This window comes from Schistocerca piceifrons, chromosome 1 (assembly GCF_021461385.2).
Source record: "Schistocerca piceifrons isolate TAMUIC-IGC-003096 chromosome 1, iqSchPice1.1, whole genome shotgun sequence".
Taxonomy (NCBI): domain Eukaryota; kingdom Metazoa; phylum Arthropoda; class Insecta; order Orthoptera; family Acrididae; genus Schistocerca; species Schistocerca piceifrons.
This window is the reverse complement of record NC_060138.1, coordinates 536,860,159-536,882,494: the sequence shown is the minus strand read 5'-3', so window position 1 is coordinate 536,882,494 and position 22,336 is coordinate 536,860,159. Positions and strand designations below refer to the sequence as shown.

Genomic DNA, 22,336 nt, shown 5'->3' with positions numbered 1-22,336 from the left:
GTGACGTGGATACCAATATAGTGTCTTTTATGGTAACAAGTTGTGTTGGTACCTCTATCAACGCTTTTAAGCTGGAGGTTCTTCGTTTGTAGTTGATTGGTTGACCTTTTACCTGATCCATCAACTACTGTAGTCTGTTTCTCTCTCGTCAACTATTTGCTCTGCTCCTTTTAAGTGTCCTCTATTTTGTGTTGTTGCAGTGTTCATTTTAGCTGGGTGTAGAGGTTACACTTTTACTGTATAGGCCTTTTACAAGTATGTCTGTTTGGAACAGGGTACTGATGACCTCGATGTTTAGCTCCCATCAAACCCCAAAACCAACACACACACACACACACACACACACACACACACACACACACACACACACACACACACACACGTGCCCACAGTCTATGGCTACTGAAGCCGGGTACAAGCAACAGCGCATGTTGTGAGAGGCAACCAGGTGGTGGGATAAGGAGGTGGCTGGGGCAGGGAGGGGGAAGGATAGCAGGGTACGGGTCGCGGATAGTAAAGTGCTGCCTGTGGGAGCATACAGGGATGAGGTGGAGAGACGATAGCACAGCTAGGTGCAGTCAGGAGGTAGACAAAGGTTGGGGGGAGGGGGGGGGCTAGCAGAAAAGGAGAGAAGTGAATGGACTGAGGGTACATTGGTGGGGTAGAGGCCTGTATAATGTTGGAGTGGGGACCGGGACGGGGCTGATTAGTAAGGACAATGACTAACTAAGGTTGAAACCAAGAGGGTTACGGGAATGTAGGATATATTGAAGGAAGAGTTCCCATCTCCGCAATTCAGAAAAGCTCGTGTTGGTGGGAAGGATACAGACGTCACAGACAGTGAAGCAGTCATTGAAATGAAGAACTTTGCATTGGACGGAGTGCTCAGCTGCAGGGTGATCTAGCTGTTTAGAGGCCACAGTTCATCGGTGGCCATTCATGCAGACATGACAGCTTATGGCTGTCATGTCAACATTAAATGAAGTGTAGTGGTAGCAACTTAGTTGTAGATCACATGACTGTTTGTGCAGGTAACCCTGCCTTTGGTGGGATAGATGACACTTATGACCAGACTGGAGTGGTGATGGTGGTGGGAGGATGTGGGGCAGGTCTTGAATCTAGGTCTATTACAGGGATATATGAGCCATGAGGCAAGGGTTTGGGAGCAGGACTCATGTAGGGATGAATGAGGATGGGTTCGGAGTAAGAGAGGGTGGGAAGAGTAATGAGTTGGACATTCGTTATGTTAGGGCACAATAAGAGGTAGTCAAAACTCTGGTCGAGAAAGTGATTCAGTTTTTCTAGTCCTGGGTGGTTTTGAGATATGAGGGGAACGCTGCTCTATGGATGCATGGTGGGACTTTGGAAGATGACAGGTGACTGGAGAGATAAGGCATGGGAGATCCATTTTTGTACTAGATTGGGAGGGTAATTATGGCCTGTGAAGGCCTCTGTGAGACCTTTGGAATACTTCTAGAGGGACCACATGACACTACAGACGCAACAGCCTCATGTGGCTAGGTGTACAGAAGGGACTTATTGGTATGGAATGGGTGGCAGCTCTTGAAGTGGATATTGCTGATGGCTTATAGGTTTGATATAGTTGTACATACTAATTTAGCTGTCTTTGAGGTGGATGTCAACGTAAGGAAAGGTGTTGTGTTGGGTTGAGTTGGACCAGGTAAAGCAAGTGGGGGAGATGATGTTGAGAGTCTGGGGGACTGTGGATAGGGTGATCATACCCTCGATCCAGGTCACAAAGATATCATCACTGAATCTGAACAAGGTGACAGGTTTGGAATTCTGTGTGTTTAGGAAGGTTTCCTCTAGATGACCCATGAATAGGTTGGCGTAGGAGGGTGCCATGCGGGTGCTCGTAGCTGTACCTCGGATTTGTTTGTAGGTAATGTCTTCTAAGGAAGTGAGGATATAGTTTGTTGTGGCAACTAGGAAGGTTATAACTTTGTAATTCATTGGGTGTTGGGAAAGGCAGTGGTCAATAGCAGTAAGGCCATGGGCATTAGAGATGTTAATGTAAGGGAGGTCGCATCAGTAGTGGTAAAGGAACAGGAACTGTGGAGAGTCAGTGGACGAATTGGCTGGTATTTTTAATATAGGTGGGCAGGTTGCAGGTAATAGACTGAATGAGTTGGTCTACTGGAGTAGAAATTCTCTCTGTGGCATCATTAAAACTGGACACAATGAGTCATCCTGGGATGCTTACTATCCCACTAAATGAGCCACTGGATGCAGATGGACAGACAGAACTCTTTGGGGCTCTCCCCCCCATCCATTCCTTCTTGTGGGTGACTTCATTGCACAGAATGTGCAGTGGGGCTTCACTACCACTTGCTGCGGGGGTCAAATTATCGAGCACTTCATCCATCCAGAGAATATCTGCCTGTTGCACTCAGGTCAAGTGACACACTTTCCTACAGCTACAGTGTGATTATCAGCCACTGACCTTTGTGTTTGCTCCCCAGCTATTGCAGACTCAGTTCAGTGGGAAATTTCTACAGATTTGCATTCCAGTAACCACTTTCCGGTGTGGATTTTTCTGCTGACTCAGATGGTGGTTGACAGGAAGCCACAAAAGTGGATGGTTCAGAGGCAAATTCAGCAGGCCATCTTCGAACAACAGGATTGTGCCCAGGAGATGGTCGACTGTATCACCTGTATGATCCAACAATCTGCCACAGATTCTATTCCCCAATCTAGCAACCACCTCAGAGGACAGCCTGTCCCTTAGTGGAATGATGATTGTCACTGGCAATTTGAGCCAAGTGTACAGCTTTGTGGAAATTCACACACCGTCCAACTACAGAAAAGCTTCGTACCTTCAGATCTGTGAGAGCGCAAGTTAGGTGAGTGATAAAAAAATGGAAGAGGAACTCCTGGAAGGAATTTATGACTTCCATTAATCAGTCCACTTCCACTGCTCATTCTTGGGACTTAATAAGCTGGATTTCAGGCAAGGGCATTTCACATCCCCTTACGGCCTTGTTGAGAAATTTGGTCTCGTTGGATGCGCGTAAAGATATAGCTCAGGTTTTAGCTGATTGTTTTTACCATCAATGTGTTATCCAGACAAACTCCTGCATATCAGGCGTTCTGAGCACTGTGGAGATAAGGCAGCTACCCTTCTTCTCAGATACTGAGATGGTCTACAATCTTCCATTCTCCTAGTAGGAAGTGGGATCATCTCTGTGCATAGCCAGAGACATTACTCCAAGACTGGATCAGATTCCTTAAGACAGGCTCTGTTATCTGTGCTCTGGAGCCAAAGGAGCTCCTATCTTGTTTCAATAACATCTGGTTTGATGGGCCGTACCCCGTGACTTGGAAAGAGGCAATATTAATTTCATCATGGAAACCAGGCAGGGATCTACTGAACCTAACAGTTACCAGAGTGAGACCGTACCAGTTGTACAGGTAACACTTTAGAGCATGTGGTTAACCACCACCACCACCACAAATGCCACCTTATCGGAATTCCGAGGTCACCTATGCCCTCCCATTGTGCTACTGTTCTGCCCTTGACAACTTAATTCTGCTGGAGACGGCAATACAGTATTCCCTCTCTGAAATTGGTTGGTGTGTGTTTTTGAGCTCGCAAAAGTGTACCTGCTTGGAGGTATAACACCCTTTCCCAACTTCATGAATGAGGACTACGTGGACATCTGCCACTTTTTATCCAGTCATTCCTCAAGGACTAGTGCTTTCGATATTACATTGGTGATACTTTGACTGGTTGCTGTGTTCAGGAGAATGGGGTCCTCCTATGAACTGCACTCAGTGTCACACTGTTTACAATCCCTATCAATGGCATCTGCTCAGCATTCCATAGCTCTTTATTTGTGGATAAATTTGCAATCTTCTACTATTCCTCCAGGTGTAAAATGACAACATAGCTACTGCAGCTGAGCATCAGGAGGCTGGAAGCTTGGGCCAATAAAATTAGTTTTAGGGTCTCACAAGAGAAGACTATGTATGTCAGTTTTAACTGTGCTTGTTGATGTTTTATTCATCCAGAGCTCACAATAGGGAAAAATTTTTCACATCTTAAAGGTAAAGTGCACTTTTTGGGCCTGTAATTTGAATCAAAATTAACCTGGCTCCTGCACCTGAAAGATCTGCAAATAAAGGGCTTCAGATCATTGAATAATTTGAAATGCCTCGGCAGAAAGACGAGGGGAGCTGGCATGTTTCTCCTCCTGCAACTTTATATGGCATTTGTCAGATCACTGTTATTTTATGGCAGTGTGATTTATGGATCAGCCCATATTTCTTGTCTCAAGATGTTAGACACTGTCTTCAGTCTCTATGTGCAAAGGCTGGTAAACCACCACTCTAGATTTGGTGGCACCTCTGTCTGGCTCAGCAGACCCTGAAAATCTGTGTTGGTCATTGGCATTTAGTGCAGTAGTCCATCCCAACTTTGAGTGGCTGTTCAGAATTAGACACAATGTGACTAAGCCTTTCGAGATATGTGCTGTTGACAGTCTCGAGGATTTGGTTATACCAGACCTCAGATTACACATTTGGTGAAGGGACAGATTGCAGCCTTGGTGTCTTCATAGGCCCAAAGTGATTTTTAGCTTGACACAATACAAGAAAACTTGTACTTCAGATTACATTTATACAACTGTTTTCTTCCATTTTAAGAACTTAACACAGTTTTATTGTTCATATGGATGGATCTTAGCAAGAGAATGCCCTAGGTTGTTCAGCTGTTTCCCTGATTGGGTTTTTAGAGTGCACGTTTCGGATCAATGTACAAATTATGAAGTGGTGTTATGTGGCATTATGATGATACTGGAGTGAATATACAGGTATCACAGTACAAAGTTTCTTGTCCATTCTGCCTTGCTCAGTGTGCTACAAGCTGTCCACACACTAATTGATTCATATCATTCGTAACTCATTACAGTGGCCCCAACACCATGGCAAGGTGGTGATCTTTTGCTGACTATCTGGACACATTGGGAAACAAGGAAATGACATAAACGATAGCACGATAGTGATAAAGCAGCCGAAGAAGCATGTCAGGATGGAGTTTTATGTTGATGTGCCGTTCCCTTACATGCTGTCATCTCCTTTTTGACAGATGAATAACATGTCTGTGGGAAATGGAATGTTTGGAGGTGACAGAAAATAAACTGTGGTCACTCAAGGTGCTGGCAGACTTCATGCCCACCTCACCAGTGGAAGGTAGTAGTGCTCATCAAGCTTCACATGGGACATGGGCATTTAATACACGGTTTCCTCTTGTGGCAGGAGGGTCCACCACTCTGTGAAGTTTGTGGTGTACCACATTTGGTTTAGCATATTTGGCTTTGTATATCTTGTGTATGACATCGGAGAAGCCCTTGGTTTAGCTGGAGACCTGTTCACCATGCTCACAGACACTGACACCAGTGTTACACAGGTCCTGTTGTTTTGTGAATTGTCAGTCTTCAACCCTAAAGTGTTGGGAAGGAAAGGTGGACTATAATGCATTACAAACTACTCTGCCGCCCACCCCACTCCCCTCATGAGAATGGCATGTTGACTTTTCATCAGGGCATTGACGTTAATGAAGTTGAATACCCCACATCCAAAATAATCATCATTGTCGTCATCATCAAGAATTGAAAAGGCCTCCTCTAGGGGTGATAACACACAGGCTGAGAACCAGTGTCCTGATCCCTGCATTATACTTATTGTAATTTTCTGCAGTATTAGTATTCTGCACCTCAACTTCACAATTGCATGCCATAAATTAAGGTATGGGAAAATTTTGCCTTGTGAAACTATTCTTAATGTTTCGCTGGCAGCTGTTTTTGATACCGTAGGTGCGTGAGCAGATATAAGCCACAGCTAATTTTCCCTTCGTATCAAGCTTATGTGGTTTACCCATCTAAGGCTTTTGTCTTGGTAGGAATTTTAATGTTGCCAATGCGAGTGGACTGTTATAAATTTTGTGCAGAATATTATGATTTTTAATCGTTCTAGCATTTAAAGTGATCAAAGATCATCAGATAGAGAGTAGAAATAAATTCAAAGTTGGAAAGAAATTGATTAGACAGGAAGTCCAAATTGTATATCATGACTGTGTTCTTAAGAATAAGGTTTCCCTATAGTGAGTTAAGTTTTGCCACAGGGTCTTAGAAAACAAGTTTGTTCAGATATAAAAAGTACAGCTATTTAACATGGATGCTTTGGGAAACACCCAAAGCTACTGTAGGTTTTAGAAGGTAAAAGAAATAAAATCTCAGTTGGAATGAGATAACAATAAAGCAAGTTTCAAGCAAATGATAGGAATATCTTAGAGTATGCTGTGATAAAGGGAACTGTTGGGCAGTTGACAAGAGATGTAGTCAAAAAATTGATGAGAGAGTTGATTGAAAACAATGAATGTGAAAAAGATATGGAGTTATATTAATGTTTTTGATAGGCTTTTGCCTGTTCACCCATTTACCATTGCTATACTAGAGGTTGAATGTGGCCTCCTGTAGTCATTGACAGTGTCATTTTTTGTTTGGCATTCGTTAAAAGCAATTCAGTCATGTAATGATGATGTGTTGTATCACTTCCATGTCTAATTTTTGGCTGCATGACAAAATGATCTACAAAATATTTCAGAATGAAGTTTAAAATCTCAAAACCAGACATCTGAGTAAAAATTGTTGATAGTGGCCATTGAAAGGTGGTTTACTGAGTTCGTGGAACATTTCAGGCACAGAAACCTACAAGAACTGTTAACCTGTGTGAGCCATTGAATGCCAAATAATTTATTCATTTGGATGTGCTTTTTTATCTAGTTTTTATTGGGAAGCAGCCTTAATCTATAGAAATATGTATCTAGAAATGCGTTAAATTTAGTATTACTATGACAGGTTTTGGTTTGTATCATTTCACTTGTCACTGCACAGACTCCCCATAAATCAATCTGTTGTGAAATCATGAGGTACTTTTTCATGTTAATACTTGGCTGCGATATTGTCATGTTCTTGCAGCTCAACATGGTTCAAAATCTCATTTATGACAATCTAAATGTTAATCTATTGTTTATAGTCTTTAATACAGGAATGTTATCTACTATGTTTCTAGTCTCGTCCACACTAATCATAGGAAAATTTACAATTGCTGACTCATTGTAACAGTTTCGTGGTTTTTCTCTTTTGCTTAAGACACACACGGGGGTAGTTCCTCTGAAAAGGACATGGGTGATTCTGTTTTCCGTTCTTGTCAAATTGGAGCTTGCACAATGTTTCTAAGATTTGTGAGTGAAAAAATGTCAAAGCTCAAATTGTGTCTGCTTTGTAGTTTGTTAGTGTGTGACAGACTGTTTCTACCTGATATTGTCATGTTTCACATAAAAGATGATTTAATGGTGGTAGTGTCTCGATAGGTTAATAACCTAATTGGCAGTCATTATTTTGTTATGTAACAAATTTCACACTTCACTGTGTGTGCTGTTTCATTGGTAACTGTTAGATTAGCTGTGAAATTAGTAACTACGGAATGGTATGAATTATCCTTACATACACTAGGAACGCACATCCAGCCTTATACTGTTTGCAGTTGTCTGTGGAACAATGATGGTACACAGGCATACACCTCTTGAAAGCATCTTGACGGCCTCAAACATCTTTTCTTTAGGGCACCGAAAATATCAAAACTGTATGGGGAGAGATCAGGACTGTATGGAGGGTGTATAAGGGCTTCCTAGTGAATCTTCTGCAGCATAGTCGAAACTACCTTGCCAACACGTGTGGGCATTTTTTTGGCATGTTGTTTCAACTATGCTGCAGGGAGTGTTGCTGGGAAGCCCTTACACATCCTCCATACAGTCTCAACCTCTCCCTGTGTGATTCTCATATTTTTGGAGCCCTGAAGAAAGACATTCATAGCCAATGATAAGCTTTGGATGACGAGGAGCATGTCTGAGTACAGTCGGGGTTCTTTAGGCAACCACAAACATTTTTCCGTTAGGGCATTGACCATTTTGTCTCACAGTGGAATAAATGTATTAATGGTTATGGTGATTTCTATTCAATAATAGACAGTTCATTTCCTTTTTGTCCATTGTCTCATTTTCATTTGACTGTCCTTTATAATTGGTAAGAGATGTAAAGAAATATTTGCTAGAGTTTCAAAATTTATTCATAGTGTTTAATACAGTCTTTGCCATCTAGACATAATTTCTTTCAGACTATAAATATAGTGTCCTTCTCTCTAGTTTCATTTCACATTTTTACCCCAAATTGCTCTGTTGTACTCGTCTGAGGTTTTGGGTCTGAAGAATTGGTATATGTACTTTTTATTGCAGGTAGACCATCCTGATGGTCAGGATACAATGGTGCTGACTTGTGATGCTTGGTGCATGCTGCGGTGCAAACGTGTGGTGGAATCTGACCCTGACCCACCTGGAGATGCTCCATTCTCACTGTTACCAGCTCTTGAGGATGGCTATTTTTCTGATGTCTCCATCACTGCCAGTAATGGTCGCATCTTTGCGGCACATTCGTGTGTGCTCAATTTGTCTGCTCCTGGGGTACGTGTTGGCCATTATTTTCAGTTCTTGTCACATGTAATTCAACTTTTATTATGAAATATATGTACAAAAGAAATTTATTTATATCTTTCACATAATTAATTTTTGTGCACTATCTGCAAATATCACACAAATTGGTGGGTAAAAAAGTAAAAAAGACAGTGACTTTTGAGTGAGGAATGTCAACATTTTTGTGATTAGTAGAAGCCTTGCCAGTAAATAATTTCTTGAACTCTATAAAATGTGAGCTATTTCATCCATTGTGAATTTTTATCCACCAAATCACTTTTCAACTGTAACAGTAAATTATTGCAGTGTCCCAAATTTGGAGGCAGAGCGGATGAAATAACAGTAGGACACCATGACAATTTTTGTTGTAGCAATTAAACAAGATCGTGGATGTTTCAGATTGGTTAACGAAAATCTTATTGTTCACTAAAAGGGTTTACTTTTCGACTAGTCATTTGTGAAATTCTGTGGAAAGGTTTAATATGGACCTTGTTTATCAGTTGACAGAATAGTTTTTGTCTGCATTGTAGCATATTACAGTGGGCCAAGTCTGCATGTTTTATTGTTTCTTTCTTGAGGGTGGGCTGTAACTTATTCATATTTTACCATGTCTACAACAGTGCTTCAAAAACTGATAGGGGTTGCACTGCTGAGACATATTCATGCAATTCAATTTTATGTCATGCATAATCAGTCTGGATACTTACCTTGTTGACATCACCACCACATTCAATTGGATATTAAATTCCTGTTCGCCTGGGTACTTTCAGTATATTCCAGCATGTGGACTTCACTTAGCAACCTTCATACAAATAATTATGTTGTTGTTGTACCACTTGTTTGTCAAGTTGGCTAAGTTGTCTTGGGCACTTACCGTCGCGTATACTCATAAGATCATTCCGAATTTCAGTGAGTTGTTCATGGATTACAACCTGGCAGCAGAGTATCAATTATAATTTGTTAGCTCTTCTTCTGTTTCCTCCTTTGTTTCTACAAGCAGTAAGTAGTGCTCTGTGGACACTCAAAATTCATTTACACAGTTTCACCAAAGACCCACTTTATCTACTTTCAGATGTCGTTAATGAAGTTCTAACAAGAAATCAGTAAATTCAGTTCGTGTCTGAACTGAGAGAGAAAGGTAAAATTCAGTCTCAGTTCCAAGTGAGTTGCCTACTAAACAGTCTTCGTGTTTTTCAAAACTAGGAATTTGGGAATGATATGTTAAGTGCATTTTTGCTTTAGAATTTTCAAGTACTGCAAACTTCCTCCTAGGAGGCTCGCAACTCTCCTGTTGGTATTTGTGTGATGAGGTTGGGCCCTCAAGCTACTGCAGTACTTCTTCCTTCCCCTTGCTGCAATTTTATTCTCAGAGGATCTTTTCTCATACTCGTTTTCTGGGACTGATTCTCTGCTGACAACGTAGCTCGCTTGTATGATATATGTTATGACTTCTCCCACTTTGTTTCTTATTTTGCATTGTATATTTTGATTAACATAAGTTCAGGCCCCACATTTGGGTTTGACCTCCACCTTTTCAAAACTTTGTACGGAATTAGAAGCCATTAGAGAGAGACTACCAAACATCCAGCATGGTAGCCAGTCCGTATGGGGTTTTGTGATGTACCCACAAAGTAGTAGACCCCTGACAATGCAGAGATCGCACTATAAATGCCTGAGCTGTCACTTTCCTGTGCATGCCAATGTATAGGTGCCTGTCAGTTGGGAGCACTGGGTCTCCCATCACTGCTTTGTGGCATCCATGGGGAGAGCCGGCACTGAGAGCAAGCAGGATCATGGTGGGTATCTGGTGGTATGAAAAGACTGAAGTTATCAGCTATGATCATAAGGCCCTGGCAATCTCTTTCCATAGATTGCAATTTAGCGCCAATTGTTACAAACACAGGAATTTTTCCACCTTGGCACACCAGGGAGGAATGCAGCCACATACTCTTGTATTTTTCTAGTTCGTGCCTGAGCAGACGGAGGGTCCTTAATTAAGGTGCAGTTCCCACCAAATCCTGTCTTGTAAACAACTTGGTGATGTACCTCATAACTCATAAGAACCTAAAGGTGGTGCAAGGTTTAATTTTCACCACTACCTAATGCTGCAGGTGGATGAAGAATCATGCAAACACTTGATAAAGTGATGAATACACTTCGTATGTCACAAGCCTGCCAGACGACAAGGTTGATACTGTAATATTTGTCCCTACTTTCGAGGGTGGGGGGGATTCATTTCGAGAGAAGATCAAAATCTTGCTTTATGGCTGTGTTGTGAAACTGTATTTCCCACTCCAGGTGTGATGATCTAAACACCAACATATCAGGCATATGTTTCCCAATATTCATGTGACCCAATTTGTGGAGACTGTTCCTGGCCACTTCGTGACAGCCCTGTTCACTGCCATGTGTCTGTGTCAATTGTGGGATCAGTCATCCTGCCCAATCCCCGAAATGTGCTACTTTGTTTAAAGAAAGTGACATCCAGGGAGATCTCCAATTACCTCTCATATTTTGAAACTTTTATGATTGATAATATCGTGTGAAGGGTATTGACTTTTACCACTACCGTGGCCAAAACATTGGCAGTACCTGGTATACTTACTCACTCAACATCAACTTCCAGTAGTTATGTAGATAAATTAGACGACTGTGGGGGTGATAAGCCCTCTCATCTCATGGTTCCTGCAGCACCATATTCAGGAACAATGCCCCCCTCCTAGCCAGAGAAACAGCATCGTCCTCCATTGACAAATAGTGACAGGGTTACCTTCCAGGAACTCCCCTCAGGAAACCTGTTCAGAAGTGCTCTCTCCATTTTCTCTGCTACACCCACACTGGATAAGCTATTACAAGAATAGTGACAGACAGAAGCAGTGAAAGAGAGAGAGAAAAATCTTGGAAGAAGGCTACTGGGGTGTCCTCAGAGATTCCTGTTCCTCCCACACGGACTCTGAACTGGTGTTAGTTGATATTTTTTCCACTCTCACCTCTGTCTTGGGACATGACCTGTTTACCTGACCCCTCCACACTTAATCAGAACGCCCATGATGATATAATTCAATGGAACTCAATATGTATTACTGACACCTGTGAGAACTAAACTGCAGAGCCAAAGAAACTGGTACACCTGCCTAATATTGTGTAGGGCCCCCGCAAGCATGCAGAAGTACCCAACATGATGTGGCATGGATTCAACTACAGTCTGAAGGAGTGCTGGTGGAAACTGACACCATGTATCCTGCAAGGCTGTCCATAAATCCGTAAGAGTGCGAGGGGGTGGAGATCTCTTGAGAACAGCACGTTGCGAGGCATCTCAGATATGCTCAATAATGTTTATGTCTGGGGAGTTTGGTGGCCAGTGGAAGTTTTTAAGCTCAGAAGAGTGTTCCTGAACCACTCTGTAGAAATCCTGGACATGTGGGGTGTCACATTGTCCTGATGGAATAGCCCAAATCTGTCAGAATGCACAAAGGACATGAATAGATGCAGGTAATAAGGCAGGATGCTTACATATGTGTCACCTGTCGGAGTTGTATCTAGATGTATCAGGGGTCCCATATCACTCCAACTGCACACGCCCCACACCATTACAGAGCCTCCACCAGCTTGATCAGTCCCCTGGTGACATACAGGGCCCATGGATTCATGAGATTGTTTCCATGCATGTACACGTCCATCCACTTGATACAATTTGACACAAGACTTGTCCAACCAGGAAACGTCTATCCAGTCATCAACAGTCCAATGTCCGTGTTGTCAGGCCCTGGTGAAGTGTAAAGCTTCGTGTTGTGCAATCATAGGGCATGCGACTGGCCTTCGGCTCCAAAAGCCCATATCGGTGATGTTTCATTGAATGGTTTGTACACTGACACTTGTTGATGGCCCAGCATTGAAATCTGCAGCAATTTGTGGAAGGGTTGCACTTCTGTCACATTGAACGATTCTCTTCAATCATCGTTTGTTCTGTTCTTGCAGGTTCTTTTTCCAGCCACAGTGATGTCGGAGTTTTCATGTTTTACTGGATTCCTGATATTCACAGCACACTCGTCAAATGGTCGTACAGGGAATTCCCCACTTCATTGCTAACTCGGATATGCTGTGTCCCATCGCTCGTGTCCCTTTTAAACTCACTTAAATCTTGATAACCTGCCATTGTAGCAGCAGTAACCAATCTAACAGCTGCACCAGACGCTTGTTGTCTTATATAGGTGCTGCCGACCGCAGTACTGTTTTCTGCTTGTATTTGAATATGCATGCATTTATCAGTTTCTTTGGCGCTTCATTGTAAAACAACTAATTTCATCCTGTTCTGTGACCTGTGTTGCTCACCAAGAAACACATCTCACTGATGACCATTCTCCATATCTTTGAAGTTACTATGTGTTCTATCAGAAATGCATTGCTCATAAGAGCATCTGGAGGGGTCTGTCTATTGGTTTGTACAGATGTCGTCAGTGAGTGGATTCTCCTCCATAGTGCAGTGGAAGCAGTCATTTGTAACCTTTCTTTACCATGAGGCATGGCATTTAAATACTTTGAGATGATCACTTCAGTCCAACAACTTTCCTTGCCCCCTACCCCTCCCCTTTCCTCCTGGTTGGGGATTTCATTGTGCTCCACTCCCTGTGGGGAAGTAGCATGTTGTCTGACAGGGGCCTTCTGATCAACCAGCTTCTCTCCAATCTTGATCTCTCTCCTCAGTGATTGTATCCATACCCACTTCATTGCCATCCATGGTGCTGATTTGGCCATCAACCTTACAGTATCTTCCCTGAAACTTTGGCTTCACTAGAATGGTCATTCTACGATGATATTCGTGGCAGTGATTACTTTCTGGTGATCGTGTCATACGTTGTCACCATTCACAGTGAGTTGTTTGAAGAGTCAACTGACTGTTGTACACCTCTTCCCTCACTTCCATCATCTGTCAGATAGTATTGACAAGGTTGTAGGAGACATTTCGTACATGATCCCTCACATTAAGTACTATTTGTCTATCTGCAGGCTCCCCACCTCCACCCCGAATGGTGCTGTAGTGGACTAAAGACATTGCAGCGGTTGTGTAGATCATCGAAGGGCCCTGTAATGTCTCAAGAGTATCTGTCAGACAACTCTCATAACTTTCAAGGAGCTTCGTACTAAGCCTCACTGTCTAATTAAACACAGTAAGAAAGAATGCTGGGAGTGCTACACCCCCTCCTTCCGAATGTATGCATCTTTATCCGAGGTGGACCAAGCTCCATAGCCTGCTGTGTTGCCACAGATCAACAAATGTTCCAAGTTCCCTCCTTTATGGTTGTATTTCTACTGATGCATCTGTTCTTGCTAAACACCTTGCGGGTCACTTTGCAACAGTATTGGCATTCTCTTCTTATGCATCTACAGTGTGTTAACTGTAAGATGGCAGAGTTGTGAGGGGAGTGCAGGGAGAGGAGGAAGCAAGCATTGGCTGGCGAGGGGAGAGGAGCCTGTTGGTGGGGGGGGGGGGGGGGGGGGGACAAGACACGCCTACCAGTTGCAGTACTGACACTACAAATTGCGCGTCATGCTTACACGAAAGCAGACGAAAGGCTTGGAAGTAAAACTCGCTTTAAATGTTGTTCGTAAACGAAACTGAAATCGTCAGATTTGTAAATGGGGTGAAGCAATTTTTTCTGTTCCCTTTTTCTTTCGCAGCATTCAGTCACACGCAATATAATTTTGTGAGCATTGCTATGTAATATTGGTTTCCTTCTAACCGTAAGCCTACCGGTAGGGTTATTGGTGACTCCCGAGCTGGGCCAGTAACTGCCTCTTCACTCATTTTGATAATTTTTAGCACAACTGCACAATAAAAACACGCAGAACAATACAGCGCAAAACAATAACGAAGCAGACGACAATGGCTACCTTGTACAACACAGTCAGCTACGTAATGTTGGCAGCAGTCGAAACTGCTTGCCTACCGAAGCCTCCCGACGTTTACCGACTTCTACCGATTCAAGTCTAGGGAGAGGTCTGCCATCTAAAAGTTTACATGCTGTAGCTTCTGAACACACGAGACAAGATGGAGACATCCCCCTATCATTTGCGACTTTTCGAGTGGGATCTCCTTAAAGCTCTTCACTCATCACATGATATGGTCCCAGACCCTGACTTTTAATCAGGCAATCCAAAATCTTAATGTTACTCAAAGACTCCATCTACTCAGGGTCTTTGTCAATAACAACTCACTCACAGTTGAAACATCATCTGGCAGGCTACTGACTCCTTTAATAATCTCTGCATTATCCAGGAGACTACTGCTGCATGGTGATCCTCATTCTATTCCTCGTGGAAGCATTCCACCGTCCTGTGTTGCCCTTTCATGTCATATTGGATTAACTTGTGGTATTATTTTATATAATGAGCTGCCACTGCATTGCGCTTGAAGAGTCTCTCAGACAGTGGTCTCTAGGTGTAATACCCCTCCTTCTGGGTCTCCATGCGAACCATGATCTTCCGTATTCTCTGTCTCTAATACTGGCGACAGTTGAACTGGTTATCTCTTTTCTCTGCGAAAGTGGTTTTTATTCTCAGATCTAATGTTTTGAACTAGTTTTGATCCGGGGCAAGGTAGTTGGGGTAGGTGTGGCTTCTGTCGCATGCTGGCTCTGGAGACCTTGACCATCCTTTGCTGGCTGCATTAGTCACCCCATTTTCAGATGCGGTTAACCGCTTATTCTGTCACACCATTTATTCTGTTTTAGGGTTAACACTCCAGTGAGTGGTGGTGGTGGTGGTCTGCTCTGTAACACTTGATAGTGGATCAGGAGTGGGATGACTATGGGAAGGATGACCCCTGCCACATACAGAGTCCATACGGACACTCTTCTGGCACCACCCACTTGCTGATCTAATTTGTCTCACCTTATTTTATTATTGTCAGGCCATATGATATTCATTACATTTTTAGCTTCCTCTCATTTACTATTATGAATCTCCTGGCACTGCCTTTCTTTCCTCTGTTACCGTTTTAGCCCGGGAGTCAGAAGCAGGTGAGCCTTCTCTTGCCAAAGACGAGCCCTGGGAGAGCCTTGGTCTGCTTCTGGCCTGCTTACTGGTCCAATCTCTCTCCAAATTTTTTCTCAGCTCTGGTGTCAGTATTGCCTTCAGTGCCTTGATTTAACCTCTCCTGCATGCTTTCATAATTTGAGCAAATTTTTGGTTGCCATCGCTGACTAGATGGATGTCAGTGACTCCAGATGACCTATCTATTGACAGAGGTCTGATGTAGCTTGCTGTTTAGTCCTTTAACCCACTAACCAACCAAATATGTAGACAGTGAATAGAAAACTTTGGTTACATTTTTTATGGTGTTTGTTAGTTGTGTTTGAAATAGCCATTAAATGCACAGTGCTCTGGAATGTAGTTGTCAGTTTTTTCCCTTATAATTAAATTTTTATGTATTTCATGGAATAATATACAGATTGGAAGAAAATAATAACTATGTGTATATATTTGTGTGGTTCCTGCCAGTATAAAGTGGAAATGAAATAAGAGGCTGAAACTTGGTGACATTTTAAAACTGTCAGATTGAAAGTTAGACTCAGATGTTTATCTTGTCTATTACAAAATGAAAAATTTGTCTCTAAAATTGTGCACTTGGGTATCTGGTGAGGGAATATTAGCCAAAAAGAAAACTTCAGTATAGGAGTTAGATAAAAGACGTGACTAATTAGTTGGAATATGGCAATACAGTTACACACAAAGTGATGAAATTTTCATATTTACAAAAAGACACTGAGTGAGGTGGCACGTTGGTTAGCACTTGCATTTAGGAAGACAATGGTTATTCAGATTTAAGTTTATAGAAACTTCTCTAATATGCTCCAGGTAAATGTCAGGATGGTTCCTTTGAAGAGGGCACAGTTGATTTCCTTATATGTACTTTTATAATCATATATTGTACTCTGTCCCTAATGACCTCACTGTTGACAATACATTTCTCTCTAATTTTCCTTCATATATACATGGGAGAGATAAGGTGATAATTTTTAGTAGTGATGGGATAGGTGCAGGAAGGTCATCCAGGAACTGTTCAAAAGATGGGAAAAAAAAAACAAAAAACTGACAGTGGAAAGCAATAAATCTGATTTTGAAATCATTCTCTGAATTATTTTGTGACCATAATAAGTATGTTTCTGCAATTTAGAAAGAAGATTACCACAAATGCTTCATTGGAATACCTGTTAAAACTTGTGCTTGCACAGGTGGATTGGGGGCGTCAATTGGCTGGTCTTCCAGAGGATGTATTGGGCACTGTGCTACACTACCTGTATTCAGAGTGCCTCCCAGCGAATCTGGCAGAGGGCACTGCACGCCAGTGTGCTGTCGCCACCCATGCTCTGCCAGGCCTGCAACCTCTCGCTCGTCTCTGCGAACTCTACCTCAAGAACATGGCACTCAAGCAGCGTGAGTACTTTGTTGTACATTCTGTTGGAAACTGGAATGTATGCTTAAGATGCAGATTCTTCAACTGCCCACATAAAATGTGTGGTGTAACCCACAACTTTGAGTTGGAAAGAGTGAGTTCCTTTATTCAGCAGATGAATTCGAAATTTTCCTTACTGATGACTGCAGTTTCCTACAGTTCAATAAGCTCCTTAATGCACATACAATTCTTTAGTGTGGATGTTGTTTGTGAATGTGGTACCCTTGAGCCCTTGTTGGGGTTAACAATTCTATTTTAGAAGGTGGGACAAGAGAAATGCTTGGAGAAAAAGAACTAAATAATTTATCCATTTTTAGAAGTACCCTAAAACTGATGAAGATTCCTAGATAGTAATAAAACTATTATTCTTTGTGGGACACATTGAAGTAAGTTTACAGATAAAAATTTGTTATCTACTGATTAATGATCAGCTACTACCCAATTACTGTCACTTCAAAAGTATGATAATCTGGGGGACATTCCAGTCATCGTTGTTCCCCTAATAGTGTTAACATCATGCAAGGTATCTTTTTCCACTGAGATCTTTCATTTCAGAAAAATGATAAATTGCAAGACAACCTGGAACAATTAGGGAGTCTATTCTGTTCAACCCATTCTTATTGACTTGTACAGGAGGTGGATTCCAGAATGAGATTTTCACTCTGTAGCGGAGTGTGTGCTGATATGAAACTTCCTGGCAGATTAAAACTGTGTTCCGGACCAAGACTCGAACTCGGGACCTTTGCCTTTCACAGGCAAGTGCTCTACCAACTCCTCTAAATGATCAACAAGGAACTAAGGCTTCATTGTCAAGAAAGATTCACCATTAGCTCTCGAACATACAAGGTACCGGGGCAAATAAGATCCGCTGCTATCCTTAGCCTGACATCCTCCCATGGTGTGGCCAGGGGAACAATTTGGGGTTGTACTTCTGTGCATTGAATTGAGCTAATGAATGCTTAGAGACTGCTGGTGTTTCACCACCAGCAAGAGATGACGGACTACGCTTCATTGCATGTCATCCACCCTGATGCCACCCACTCCGACCAGGGGCCCTCTCCACAGGTGCCACCCAGCCACAGCAAAGGCCACTTGGCAGGATGGCCATTGCCGGGAGTCCCGATGCCCCTGGTGGGCATCTACCCCTTGGCATTTGTGGGAGGTTAACAGCGCAGGCATCAGCAGAGCAATCCCTGTGTAGTCAGGGGGATACAACCAACAGGGTACAAGGCGGCTCCAACACAACAGACTGGCTACCATGCTGGATATCAGAATCAACCAAGAAAACAAGTCCATTATCATCATCAGTGTAGAAAATGATACTTGATGGAAAATTACGCACCCAGGAGGGTGACCTCGCCCAACAGTTGGAGAATGAACAGAAGTGCAGATCCACAGTGACAAAGGATGCGATTGGTCTCGGCGCATGATGGACATGATGCACCAAGTTAAGCGCCCTTCCCTAATTGGCTCGCTCTTCGGGAAAATTTTGGAAAAATGGAGGTCAAACCCTACAGGGGACCATCACAAAGGCCAAAACATGTGAGACTCCTTTTAGTCACCTCTGAAGACAGGCAGGAATACCTTGGGGAGGTGGAGGGCTTGTCCAAAATGAGATCTGGGTCAGTCTTGATCAAAACAGCATCCTCTGCCCAGACACAGGAATTACTCGCTTGTGACAAGCTGGGGAATGTTTCTGTTCATTTCACGCCCCATAAGAGCTTAAATATGGTCCAGGGTATCATATTTCACAGATACCTTCTCTTGCAGTCTGATGATGAGCTGCGCGCCAATTTAGAGTGGCGAGGTGTATATTTCGTCCGGCGTGTCCACCGGGGCCCGAAGGATAATCAGGTTGCCACTGGTGCCATCATCTTGGCCTTTGAGGGTGATACTTTGCCCGAGAAGGTCAAGGTGATGGTCTACCACTGTGATGTAAAGCCCTATGTTCCTCCCCCGATGCGGTGCTTTAAGTGCTGGAAGTTTGGCCATGTCTTCCCACTGTACTTCCAGTGTCACATGTCGAGATTGCGGACGCCCATCACATCCCAATACTTCATGTACCATGCCTCCTATCTGTGTCAACTGCGGACAGCACTATTCGCCTTGTTCGCCAGACTGCAGGATTCTCCAGAAAGAAAGGAAAATCGTGGAGTAAAAGACCCTGGACCGATTGACCTACACTGAGGCTAAGAGAAAATTTGAACGCCTGCATCCTGTACATATGACATCGCCTTATGCCACTGCTACAACAGTTCTGGCACCACCAGCTCCACCATCCCAGGTCACCTCTCCTAGCCGGAAGACCACACCTGCCCCCTAGATGGTGGGGAGCATTTCCCTCCCTGTTGCTCCTGTTCCACATACTTCTGGGGCAAACCCCCCCCCCCCCCCCCCCTCCCAACCATTGGGGACATCCGTCACCACTTCTAAGCCGGAGAAGTTTCTTTGGCTTCTCTTGCTAGGAAGGGGTCCCTTGGGTCACTCCCTTCCCACGTTTCGTGTAGTGGGAAAGAAGACACCCACCATTGGCTGAAGAGCCCAAAAGCAGCTGGTTGTAGGGCTTCATGCTCATTCTCAGTCCCCGAGACTGAGCCAGTGAAGTCCTCCCAGCCAGGGAAACCCAAGGAGCAACGAGAGAAATCCAAAAAGAAAACCCCTAATACCAAGGAAATTGCGCTGGCACCCACACCACCGCTATCTACAAGCAGTGCGGCTTAGGATGGTTTGGAGATTTTGGCGTCTGCTGAGGACCTAGATCTTGCCAGACCCTGAGACACAATGCATATAGATTGCTCAGGCAATAAATTGGTGGCAGCAGGTGACTCTGAGGTGTAAAGTGCCTCACTGAATGTTCCATGCCTTCCCAGTACTGGGGTCACCACACATTTCAGTGTGGCTCATGGTAGTTACTCGGCCATTGATTTATGAATTTGCATCCCAGAACTTCTACCATCTATCCACTGGAGAGCACATGATGACCTGTGTGGTAGTGACCACGTTCCCATCTTCCTGTCACTGCCCCAGCATCAGACGAATGGATATGCCTGCCTAGATGGACTTTGAAGAAGGCGGACTGGGGAACTTTCACCCCTGCTGTCACCGCAGAATCTCCCCCCCCTCCCCAGTAACATCAATGTGATGGTTGAGCAGGTGACTAGCACAATTGTTTCTGCAGTAGAAAACGCGATCCCTCGCTATTTAGGGTGCTCGAGGTGTAAGGCAGTCCCTTGGTGGTTGCTAGAAGTCACTGAAGTAATTAAGGAGCGTTGGCAATTTCTACAGAGGCATAAGTGGCACCCTTCTCTGGAGCACCTCATAGTTTTTAAACGGTTCCGTGCCCTTGTTCGTTACCTTATCAAACAATGGAAGAAAGAATGCTGGGAGAGATACGTCTCCACCATTGGGTACCACACGTCACCTTTCCAAGTCTGGGCAAAGATCAAACATCTTTCGGGGTACCAGGCCCCAACAGGTGTCCCCGGTGTTACCATAAATGGTGAGCTATGTACCGGCACCAACGCGATTGTCAAACACTTTGCTGTGCATTATGCTCGAGCCTCAGTGTCAGAGAATTACCCCCCAGCCTTTCACACACTCAAACGGCGGCTGGAAGGGAACGTCCTCTCATTCACTACATGCTACAGTGAATCCTATAACGCCTCATTTACAGTGTGGGAGCTCCTCAGTACCCTTGCACATTGACCCGACACAGCTCCTGGGCCTGATCGCATCCACAGCCATCTTCTCATCATCTTCAACCGGATCTGGTGCGATGGTGTCTTTCCATCACAATGGTGGGAGAGCATCGTTATTACAGTGCTCAAACCTGGTAAAAACCCGTCCGATGTGGATAGCTATTGGCCCATCAGCCTCACCAACATTCTTTGTAAGCTGCTGGAACGTATGGTATGGCGGCAGTTGGGTTGGGTCGGGTCGTGGAGTCACTTGGCTTGCTGACTCCATGTCAGGGCGGCTTCCGCCAAGGTCGCTGTACTACTGATAATCTTGTGTCCATAGAGTCTGGCATCCGAACAGCCTTTTTCAGATGGCAACACCTGCTTGCCGTCTTTTTTGACTTACGTGAAGCATACGACACGACTTGGTGACATCATATTCTTGCCACATTGTATGAGTGGGGTCTCCGGGGACCACTCCCGATTTTTATCCAAAACTTCCTGTTGCTCCGAACTTTCCGTGTCCAAGTTGGTGTCCCCCATAGTTCCATCCATATCCAGGAGAATGGAGTCCTGCAGGGCCCTGTTTGAGTGTCTCTTTATTTTTAGTGGCCATTAACGGTCTATCTGCAGCTGTTGGGCCTTCCGTCTCACCTTCTATGTATGACTTCTGCATTTTGTACGGCTGCTCCAGTACTGTTGTTGCTGAGCGGCGGCGCCTCCAGGGAGCCATCCACAAGGTACAGTCATGGGCTCTAGCCCACGGCTTCCAGTTTTCAGCCGCAAAGTCGTGTGTCATGCACTTCTGTTGGCGTCGTACCATTCATCCGGAACCTGCACTTTACCTTAATGACAATCCACACACTGTATTGGAGACATATCAATTTCTAGGACTGGTTTTAGACACTTGATTGACTTGGCTCTCTCATCTTTGTCAGATTAAGCAGAAGTGCTGGCAGCACCTCAATGCCCTCCATTGCCTGAGTAACACCAATTGGGGTGCAGATCGGTGTATTCTGCTGCAGCTCTACAGAGCCCTTGTCCAATCCCGAATTGACTATGGGAGTGTGGTTTATGGTTCAGCAGCACCTTCAGCATTGCATTTACTCGACCCTGTGCACCACTGTGGGGTTTGATTAGCGACAGGAGCTTTTAGGAGTCCAGTGACCACCGTACTGGTAGAGGCTGGTGTCCCTCCACTGCAGATCAGACCTGCACAACTGCTCACCAGTTATGCAGCACACATTCATAGTTCCGCTGAGCATCCGAATTACCATCTCCTTTTACCACCTGTGGCAGTCCATCTCCTGCATCGGCTGCCTAGATTGGGGCTATTGATTGGGGTTTGCATGCAGTCCCATCTCTCCGAACTGTAGTCCTTTCCTTTACCACCTCTACTTGCAGTCTGTTCATGTACGCCTCCATGGTGTACACTTTGGCTGCAGCTTTGTCTGGACCTTTTGTATGGCCCTAAGGACTCCATTAACCCCGCCACTCTCCGCTGTCATGTCCTCTCAATTCTTAACGTGTTCCGGGGCTCTGAAGTGGTTTACACCGATGACTCAATGGCTGACTGTCACGTAGGCTTTGCATATGTTCATGGAGGACATATTGAGCAGTATTCCTTGCCAGTTGGCTGCAGTGTTTTCACTGCAG

General features: G+C 44.0%; 1 protein-coding gene across 1 annotated transcript in view; it reads left to right on the top strand.

Annotated features, from left to right (window-relative positions):
* The window catches only part of LOC124799129, a 128,469-nt gene that overhangs the window by 10,045 nt on the left and 96,088 nt on the right, over positions 1–22,336 (top strand). The window contains exons 4-5 of the mRNA XM_047262669.1: positions 8,315–8,539; positions 16,783–16,984. Coding sequence (XP_047118625.1) covers positions 8,315–8,539; positions 16,783–16,984 — 427 coding nt within the window. The remainder of the gene's footprint in view (positions 1–8,314; positions 8,540–16,782; positions 16,985–22,336) is intronic.